The sequence below is a fragment of the Eumetopias jubatus genome, unplaced genomic scaffold, assembly GCF_037043125.1.
Source record: "Eumetopias jubatus isolate StellerSeaLion01/CBP00866 unplaced genomic scaffold, mEumJub1_p1.0 scaffold_12, whole genome shotgun sequence".
Taxonomy (NCBI): domain Eukaryota; kingdom Metazoa; phylum Chordata; class Mammalia; order Carnivora; family Otariidae; genus Eumetopias; species Eumetopias jubatus.
Window position 1 is genome coordinate 16,073,127 of NW_028274818.1, and position 10,475 is coordinate 16,083,601.

General features: G+C 40.5%; 1 protein-coding gene across 1 annotated transcript in view; it reads right to left on the minus strand.

Annotated features, from left to right (window-relative positions):
- The window catches only part of KCTD3 (potassium channel tetramerization domain containing 3), a 48,875-nt gene extending 41,441 nt beyond the window's left edge, over positions 1–7,434 (minus strand). The window contains exons 1-4 of the mRNA XM_028104709.2: positions 7,352–7,434; positions 2,575–2,628; positions 2,283–2,328; positions 448–521 (exon numbers count right to left, since the gene is read on the minus strand). Of these exons, the coding sequence (XP_027960510.1) occupies positions 448–521; positions 2,283–2,328; positions 2,575–2,628; positions 7,352–7,434 (257 nt within the window). The remainder of the gene's footprint in view (positions 1–447; positions 522–2,282; positions 2,329–2,574; positions 2,629–7,351) is intronic.
- Between the last annotated feature and the right edge of the window lie 3,041 nt (positions 7,435–10,475).

Sequence of the window (10,475 nt, forward strand, 5' to 3'; positions counted from 1 at the left end):
GAAGTCAGGAATAAGCCAAGACCAGAAAGGGGTGAAACTATCAAAGCAAGAGAAATTAAGCAGGGGCAAGATCACAGAGAGCCTTAAGAAACAATAAAGTCCAAAATCTCTAGCAATTAATCCAAGAACATATTAAATAAAGAGTTTTAAGCAGAGTAGCAACCAGATGAGATTTATATTTTTATAAGGTCATGTTGGCTACAGTGTGGAAAACCAATTGGAAGAATGGAGAACTGAAGGCAGGAAACTCGTTAGGAAGCTGCTGGGAGCAATCTAGAGGAAGAGAGAGGACAGGTTGGTGGCCTCCATCTATGAGTTTAATTCGGAGGAAACTTTCAAGCAAAAATAATTTGGGGTCGGGCTGGGGAGGGACCTTCCTCTCCACAAAATATACCCAAAGTACATACCTATCAATAAGAACTGACTTCAAAAGGATGCGATTCTTACCGTAAGTCTAGTTCTTTTGTCCGAAGAAAATTTAAAATGGGTGCAAATGCTGCTGGATCTCGATCAATAAATATCTGTAAATGAAGAATTGTTTTATTTTCAAATTAAAAATAAACTGACATTAATATATGTAACACAATCTTAGGGAACAAACACTAAATTATTTAAATATTATATTTACTTGATTCCACTCTTAAATTTGAATGTTTCTAAAATTGGCATGCAGTTTGAACTGTGTGCATTTAATGTAGTATTGTCTCCCCACCCCCAAAAACCTATTATTATATTGATAATATTTTAATTTGTAGGAAAAATGGCATCTATTTATTGATATCTTTGGTAAAAGTGACACCCGAGGGAAAATTTTTATCTGAAATATACTAGAATTCAGTATTTTGAGAATATCATGCACAAATAATACCTTCTTACATTATTATTAATTATTGTTAACAGTGATTGTGACTTACATAACTTGTGATTCAAAGATGAATCATTAAAACAACAATGTACTTTTGTAATACAGGGGTAATCAAGAAAAGTAAATACTGCACATTGCTGTCAAAACTGGGAAAGAGGGGCACCTTGGGGGCTCAGTCATTTACGCGTCTGCCTTTGGCCCAGATCGTGATCTCTGGGTCCTGGGATCGAGCCCCTCGTGGGTCTCCCTGCTCAGCGGGAAGTCTGCTTCTTCCTCTGCCCCACCCCCACTCCTGCTCTCTCGCTCTCTCTCTCAAATAAATAAAATCTTTAAAAAAAAAAAAAAAACCTGGAAAAGTATACTATTGTCCTAACACCTCTACATCCTATTATCTCAATTTCCTCAAAAGCTAGGGATGGGGGATGATGACATTTCTTAAAACCACAAAATACATACCAAGAAAATAAAATGCTGTAGAAAATATTAAATATATAATTGATAACTCTCTAGAGGAATGTATACCAACCCTATTTTGAATTAATTATAAAACTGAACACCTTTTAAGGCTTAGGTTAGTCAACTAGACAGGGGAATGGTAGCTTACAGTAAAGCTCTTTATACTATTATTATGTTTATACAATCAATGAGGCTGTTCTAGCTTCATAAATTCTTGCTTTTGTTTTCAGCAGAACCAATGAGAAGTTGAAAAAACACCACAGATTGGTCAACATCTTATTACTGATACCTTTTTTATGATCTCATATGGACATACCTGCTTTTGCTGTCTTATTTCATCTGCAAATCCCATCACAGCAAATAAATACCTTTGGCCAGTGTGTTGCCTCCAACAGAAAGCTTTTTTTTGGCTTTATGAGTACTAGCCATTTACTTTACATACAACGTTGCACACATTATAACTGCTTTTTAAACGTATAAACCAATATTTTTGTACTAAAACCTAACAGTTCTTTCCTTGCCTCATTTCGCCATTGCTGTACAAGTTCTTCAGGTTATTCTCCAACATAAAGAAATTGTAGGACTTTACTAATTTACAGTATCTTACCATTCTCACTCAATAGCAAAATATTTTAGTATTTATATTCATCTATTTGTTAATATTTTAATCACTGATTAAAAGTATTTCCTCTCCTGACTGTGTAAGCTCATATCCTCGAATCCCTCTAATCATAAATATTTAAATTGCTATATTCAGTATTGCACTTAGAGTTCCCTTCTATTAACTATAGAAAAACTATATACAACAAGAAATTTCAAATACATATACGTCACTTTCATTTAGTGGTTATTAAAAGATTAGCTTTCCTGTGTTTTCTTAGAGTCACTATATAATAAGAGTCAAGCAGTATAAGCATTAGTTGATTCAATTTGGAAACATTTATCAACATACTATACTCACAGCACCAGTTTCATCTCGAAGTGTTGAAATTCTTCCACTCAGCAAACTAGAAGACATGAATAATCCAGAGTTAGTTCTTAAAATCTGAATATGAATAAAATGCACAAATTCTTTACCCAATATCAAAGACCAATACAAATGAATCATCCTATCTCCAAAGTAAAATAAATTTTTTTAATTCTATTTTAAGAGTTAAGATTTTTTATCCAAGAAAAACATTAACTGGAAAAAGGAAATTTTTAATCAACGATCAAGTTTTTAAAAAATGGTATTAAAGAATTACATGAAATACCTGGAAAAAAAAGAATCTGGAATCCACATAAGGGTTTGTCTTGAGGTACTAAATCTGCAATTAAAAATTATCTGTTATTATAAATGAGGACATGACCTGAAATTTCAATATTCGTTAACCTGCTTTAATACGCTGGCTAATAATTCACAAGTTGTTGCACAGCTATATTAGCTATATCAATATTGTACATTTATTATTTTAAAATTCTGCCTCTTTCAATTCAGAGTTAAGAGTATTCAGAGAGCTCTCAACAAAATCAAATAATTAACTCACTGGCATATACTGCTTCTTAAAACACTACTTTCCAATCACAACAAATCCGAACTTCTCAATATACCATTCAAAATTATCTTTGGGTCCTGTTTCATCTCTCCAACACAAATGTTTACTCATCTAATAAGACAATACTTCAATGCCCCCGGACAATTCGTGCTTACTACCATTTCGGCATCTTTATCTCCCCTTGAGCAACCTCATGTCCAATAATCCAAATTCCATCCATTTTCCTGATACCACTCAGGTTTTACCTTCTCCTTAAAGGCTTTTCCAAATAGTCTATCCTATGTTATCTTTTTGAGCTTTTGTTGCATTCATTCATTCAAAAACCACTCAGTAAATAAATATCTCACTGTCCTGAGGTTAACTGCCATTTGATCAAGTCCAAATTGTCTTATTACCAATTTTGGAAGGAACTTTATCCCAGCCTACTGTAACAAACTACCTACGCAATGTTTCTCCACATTCATTATCTAGCATTATATGACTGCTTTAAAACAGTCCCTGTACCCATTAACCAGATTAAGAAAGGCTCCAAGTAGTTTATTCAAGAAACCATGGCAAATTTTCCCAAGTGTGTATCTTAGCAGATCGTAAGAAAAACTGGGGAACAGATTAAAACAGTCAAAGGAAACTGACTTGGCCAAATAAATAAAAGCGAAGTCCAGTAAATGGCAAACTGAAGGATACAAGGATCCACTGCAAAAAAAAAAAAAAAAAAATCACTGTGTTCTGGAGGGTATCAAATTAATTCCAAATAAGGTCATTATAATTTATGATCTTCCACGTTTACTAATTATTCAGCAAATTGTTTGCCAGATAACTCAAATTTTGAGTTACTCAGAAAATTACGCAGGTCTGCTTAAAGTTGTATTAGCAATTTCAATTAAAATCAGCGGTTTGGGATAGGTTTAATAATTTGAAATCTCTGGGCAAAGGGATTGGATCCTCACCCCCACCAATTTTTTCTTTTTTCAAACAAGAGGAAGACAAATGGGAAAAAACAAAAAACAAAAAAACCCCACAGAGCTTTAAAACTAAGTTCCGAGTATGACTTCACAAAATGATAACATTTAAAATTACATATGACAAGCATAATTTTCTGCAATGAAAGCCTTTTCTAATGTTTTTTATCTTATACCCACGGTGTACCAAGAAGATGCCATAAAGGGCGCCTGGGTGGCTCAGTTGGTTAAGCGACTGCCTTCGGCTCAGGTCATGATCCTGGAGTCCCGGGATCGAGTCCCACATCAGGCTCCCTGCTTCTCCCTCTGACCCTCACCCCTCTCATTCTCTCTCTCTCAAAAATAAATAAAATTAAAAAAAAAAAGAAGATGCCATAAAGATGTGGTGTACACACACACACACACACACACACACACACACGCACGCACGCACACAATGGAATATTACTCAGCCATCAAAAAGAATGAAATCTTGCCATTTGCAATGATGTGGATGGAACTAGAGGATATTATGCTGAGCGAAATAAGTCAGAGAAAGACTATTATCATATGATCTCACTCATATGTCGAATTTAAGAAACAAAACAGGATCATCAGGGCAGAGAGGACAAAATAAAACGAGAGGAAACCAGAGAGGGAGAAAAAACAAAAGAGACTCTTAATCATAGGAAACAAACTGAGGGTTGCTGGAGGGGAGGGGGATGGAGGGTTGGGGTAACTGGGTGATGGACAGTAAGGAGGACAAGTGATGTAATGAGCACTGGGTATTATATAAGACTGATGAATCACTGACCTGTACCTCTGAAACCAATAATACATTATATGCTAATTAACTGAATTAAAGTAGTTAAAAAAATAAAATTGCAAGTCAAAAAAAGGGGGGGGCGATGTCCAATCTGGTCTCAGCAAAAATGTCACTAAAGATATTAGCATATTATACTTCTTGTCATTTGCCTCCTTCTAAATTAATTTGGGAGGAAATTAAAATTATTTATTCTGCAATATTACTATGCCACCAACCCTTGCATTTCCAATTTATTATTTCAAATTCGTTTATCAATCCCGTAAGGTTGGTACTATTATTGTCACTTTCCATTTTATGAAAACTAAGCACTAAAACATCATTTGGCCTAGGTTGCTGGGCTAGTTAGAGGTAAAGCCTGGGAGCCAGAACCCATATCTGCATGATTCCAAAGTTCTTTGTAAGTCCCCCACTAGCTGGTCAGAGACCTCTCACATGAGGCCTCAAATCATACTCATTCATAACAGAATTAATCCCAAATTGAGTCATATTAGGTTTCTTTCACTAGTTTTTTTTTGTAAATAATGTTATTTCTAAATGAAACATCTTCTCTACTTCCTGAATCACCCATAACGTGTTAAATAAATCATAAAAAAACATTGCTCATTTTTAAAATTCCTTTGAGTATTTCCAATTTCTTATCCTTCCTCTCTCTAGGGGCGGGGGAGGGGGTCAGACAAGACAATGGAGACCACACACATTCCCTTAGCATGTAACTTCTCCGCTCACAGTATACTCTCCTTTTGACTTTTACTCTATCACCTCAGAGCCTACGTCCATTCTATGCCACAGGTGGTTCTCCCAGTGGCAATTCCTCAACTTTAATGACAATGAAATCAGGATTTTTTTTTCCTTTACAATGATTTAAGTGACTGTGTTAATGTTTGTACAACATATAGATGCCTTCTGGATACCTCCTAGCTCTAAAACACTCCCAGAGTCTATGATTCAAAGTCACTCAAGAAAATATTCTCAGAATACCTGGAGTTGGATTTTCTATTTTTCTATAGGCCATGTCATTACTTATTTTATAAACTATGTTATCCTAGCAAATTTAAAGTTTGCGGTGTTTTTACTTAATTTCTCATACGTAACAACTTTCATGTCTTCTAAATTGTTCAATCTAATAATACATTGACCTTATTTTGTATTCTTTGCTAATATCGCTTAGAAAACCTTAGATCCTGTTATGATCTAGTTCCATACACAGTGAAACAAAATAAAAATGTTAGAGCTCCAAGATGGCTGCCTTTTATGATTTAAAAATGTAAACTAAATTCTACAGTCATTAACAAGAATTCACTCATTACACCACCCACTTTCAATATACAGTAAATAACAATACATTTAATTTTTATCATAATAGGGTTATGTCCTTTAGAATGCCTGAAAAAAAAGACATCCACGATCTATAGCAATTAGGAACCAGTACAGGGATTTTAAATGACTATAGTGCTACTCCTCAGCATTAACATACACCGAAGGCCAACTCTTCTGGGGTATTCCATTTTTGCAACCGGAAGTTACCAAACCTGCAAATTTTTCATGTGAATTTTAGGGAAAAAACCCATTTTTACATTAGGAGACATAAATCTTCTCCAAAGGACCGGTATCTATATAACGCCAATAATGTAGTATCTTATCTTACACTGTTACACAGTTCTGTTTCGGGGAATGAGGGAAAAGAACAGGGAAAGAATGAATTACTGTTTCTTGTGTTGAATTCTCTAGCACACTTAGAAAATGATTAAATACTTAGGATTAAAACACGATACATTTTATTCCTACGGTTCACTCCACTGCTGCTGTCTTGCATTTTAAAAAATATTAAAGTTTTAGACGTTGAAACCCTTTCATATTCTCGAGCACTTCATCGTTCATCTCCTACCAAGCTTTAAACTCAACCACCCCTTCCTTCCAACAGAGCTGGCAAAGTCCCATTTCTGAGAAGAGTGACTCATAAGCATAGCAAATCCACAAAAAATGATTTTCCCCCCAACAAGCTTAATAAAAGGCACAGACAGGGAGTGGAAAGCCAGAGAGAAGATAAAGAGATTTCAGTCTGTCTCCTCTGAGTGTGCCACACTGTGCCAATATCCAAGGCTTTCCAGAACTGTTAAAACTGCAGTTCCTGGACCCATTGCCCCGCAAGTTGAACAGATCGTTTCAAAGCCATGCACCCAGAAACTCTGAAAATAAACAACGTACTGCGAATCTACTGCACTCCACCCCACCGAAATCCTTCGAAGATTACAAACACTCCTTAATTAGGAAGGGAAAAGAGCACTGCACTTTCTTACCCCAGCGAACCGACACCTTGACCGAAAAGAGAGAAGGCAGGTTCATCTGCAAGAGGCAAACCACAAGGCCGGGCTTCTACAAAGTAAATTCCTCAAATACGCTGTAAGGTTAGGTAAGGAAGGCTTTTTAATGTTCCTCCTAGCCTGAGAGTTTAGAAAGGGGGAGGGACAAAGGTTGGCATTCTAGGAAGGCAGCCACTTGGGCACATGGGCCCGGCTCGCGCTAACTCCAGAGGCCCTCCTGGCTCTCCCTTCCCGGAGCAGATACTTCAGTTCGAGATCCGCCGACATTCTTCCCGCCGGGAGGGCCCCCCGCGTTCCCCACCTGGCTCGGCTCCCACCTTCGCCCTTGTCCCCGCGACACCCGGCCTCCGTCGCCCCCCCGCAGGCCGCCCGCGGCATCCCGGCTCCGAGCCCCTTCTCCGCCGACTCACCTGGTCCCCCCCACGTTCAGCTGCACGATCTCGCCGCTGCCGGCCGCCGCCGCGGCGAAGCCGCCGCAGTGCCCTCCCGCCATCTCCGGCGGCTCCGGGCGCGCACGCCGCCCGCCCTCCCCGGCCGGGGCCGTCGAGCCCGCGGCCGGAGTCCGAGGCGGCGGCGGCGGCGGGGGCGGCGGCGGGGGCGGCGGGGGGGGCGGCGGCGGCGGCGGCAGGGCCAGCGGGGCGGCGGCGGCCGGAGGGCGGGAGGTGCGCGGAGCCTCCCCCACCCTCCCGGTGGCCGGGCCGAGCTCTCCCGCCGCCGCCTCTTCCCCTCCGCTCCCGCAGGGCGGGAGGGCGGCCCGGCCTCCACCTCTCGCGGCCTCCAGGCCGCAGGGCCGGCCCGGGCCTCTCCTAGCGCTCCGCTACCGCCGCCGCCGCCGCCGCCGCCACGGCGGCCGCCGCAGCCGCAGCCTGCCTGGGAGAAGGGGTCGCCGCTGGGGACAAAATACCGCAGCGCTCACCCCTTTGCCCGCCGCGGCCGTGGAGGAGGAGGAGGTGGTGGAGGAGGAGGAAGGAAGGGCCGGGGAGGAGCTTCCCAACCCAGCGGGGCTGGCGCGAAGGGAGGTAAGGGAATGTGCTCCTGGCCCGCCGCCCGCTCGGGCGGGATTCCGTGTCTTTCCTCCTCCCCGCGCGGTCCCAGCCTGTTCCCTTTTACATTGAAGGTTTTCTAGCACCAGGAGTCAAGAGTCCCCAGTTTGGGGGCAAGTCTGGGCAAACTGCCCTTAAGCAACTTTATTTATCGTCTCCTTTCTATCGTCTCCTATCGTCACATGGATTTGGGAGGTGAAGGGAAATTTTCCGAGAGCTAGTGGTTGATGCCTAAAGGTAGAAAGTGCCAGTGCAGTGAAAATTTGGGGATATTAGAACTTTTTTACAGCGTTTACCGCAGGAAATTCGTTACTGTATTAACTCTCTTTAGTCTCAACCCTGGTGACCCAAGCGGTTTTGTTTTTTTGTTTTGTTAAGCAGGGAAGGAAACAAAAGGATAAAACAAACAACCCGTAGCCTGTGTAGGGCAATGTGTTTCTGGAATATAGTAAGCATTCAGTGTTAGACACACACAAATGCACACCTTAAAAAAAAAAAAAGTATTTGCTTTAAATAGTATATGTATTGGAACCCGAAAACTTACTTAGTGGCTACTGGAGTATATTTTTAAAAATCTTAACACAAAGGGGGGTTCCTGGCTGGCTCAGTATGAAGAGCATGGCAAATCTTGATCTGGGGGTTGTGAGTTCAAGCCCCACCTTGGGCGTGGAGATTACTTAAAAACAGAATCTTAAAAAATAAAACCTTAACACTGTAACACCTGATGTTAGCTAACAAAAGCTAACAGAGGCAATGAAGTATGTTTCAGAGTTCATTAGTCTGTGGTACTAAATTATGTTAAAAAGAAATAGGCCCAACATGGAGTCACTTTTGCTAAGCCCCACCAAGACTTAATGCCTAACCTTAGGGGGTCCTGGCTGGCTCAGTGGGAAGAACATGGGACTCTTGTTCTTGCCATCCTGAGTTGGAGCCTCAGCTTAGGTGTAGAGATTATTTAAAAATAAAATCTTAAAAAAAAAAAACGATTAATGCCTAACGTAATTGCAGTTTCAGCCTCTCCTAGGAGTGGAAATTTAAACCAATTAGTCTGGAATTTCCAGATCAGCATTAGTGAGGTAACCTGCCAGATAAGGCCCCTGTCATCCCCTAAGGGAAGGTAACCTTGCCTGAAATAATTTAGTCTTTTTGTTTGTTTGTTTTAAGATTTTATTTATTTGACACAGAGAGAGAGACACAGCGAGAGAGGGAACACAAGCGGGGGGAGCGGGAGAGGGAGAAGCAGGCTTCCCGCGGAGCAGGGTGCCCGATGCGGGGTGGATCCCAGGACCCTGGGATCATAACCTGAGCTGAAGGCAGACGCCTAACGACTGAGCCCCCCGGGTGCCCCTAATTTAGTCTTTTAACCTCCCAGTCCTGCCCTCCTTTTGCCTCTAAAAACCGTTCATTTTGTACCACTCTAAGGAGCTGCCCAATTCATGAATCATTGAATAAAGCCAATTAGATCTTCAGTTTACTCAGTTGAATGTTGTTTAACAATTCTTAGCATGAATTGTGGTTTTTTTATAGTTTTACCGTTAAGAATTCAAACTGAAGACCGACATGATGTTATTTTTATTGTCATAATAATTTTAAAAAACACTCTGCTGAAAAATATACCAGTGATACGACTTTATCCAAATTTGATTTAAAAGAGGATAGCACGGCTTACAAGATAAATATTATTTACCTCAGTTGATGATGATGATGATAATGATAGCTAATTTGTATTGTTAAAAGACAAAATTCAACTGAGTAGATTTGAAGATCTAATTGGCTTTATTAAACACTTCATGAATGGGGCAGCGTCCCATCTAGCAAGTAGAGGGGGGCCTCTAAGGAGTTTTACAAAATGGAAAGTTTTTATAGAAAGGAAGGTGGGGCAAGCAAATTAGTAACAAAAGAAAAGAAAGGATTGTTTCATCTTCCATTGCAAGGAGGGACAGGGGGGCTTATCGAAATTGCCTCATCTTTTTGAGGGATGGAGAAGGCCCATGTAACGAATTATTTTATTGGTGCTGGTCAGAAAATTCCTGACTGCCTGGTTAAAACTTACATTTCTGGGGGAGGTTGACGCTGCAGTCAGATTAGGCGCCAACTGGCTCTTGGACTTGGCCTAACTGATGCCATTTTGGGCCTGTGGTTCTCTTTTTAACAGGATTTATTAAGGATTTATCACATGCTAGATGGCTTAGATACTTTTTGTCACTTTTTTCTTCATAGCTATTATTATCACTAAAAACCTGAGACTTAAAATGATCAGGAAACTTGCTTAAAATTACACAGCTGGCAAGTGGCATAGCAGGAATTTGTAGGCAGGCAGTTTAATTTCAGGGCCTCTCTGCAGTGTGCCTTAAACCTTCACTTTATACTGAGAAGATGAGTAACAGTTCCGATTAAGAGAGCAGGAAATTAAGACTCCCGAATACCTTAAACAGTGTTTATCTTTGCTCTAACCCATAATGTCTGCTCCTATCAGAATCTGAAACTTTGC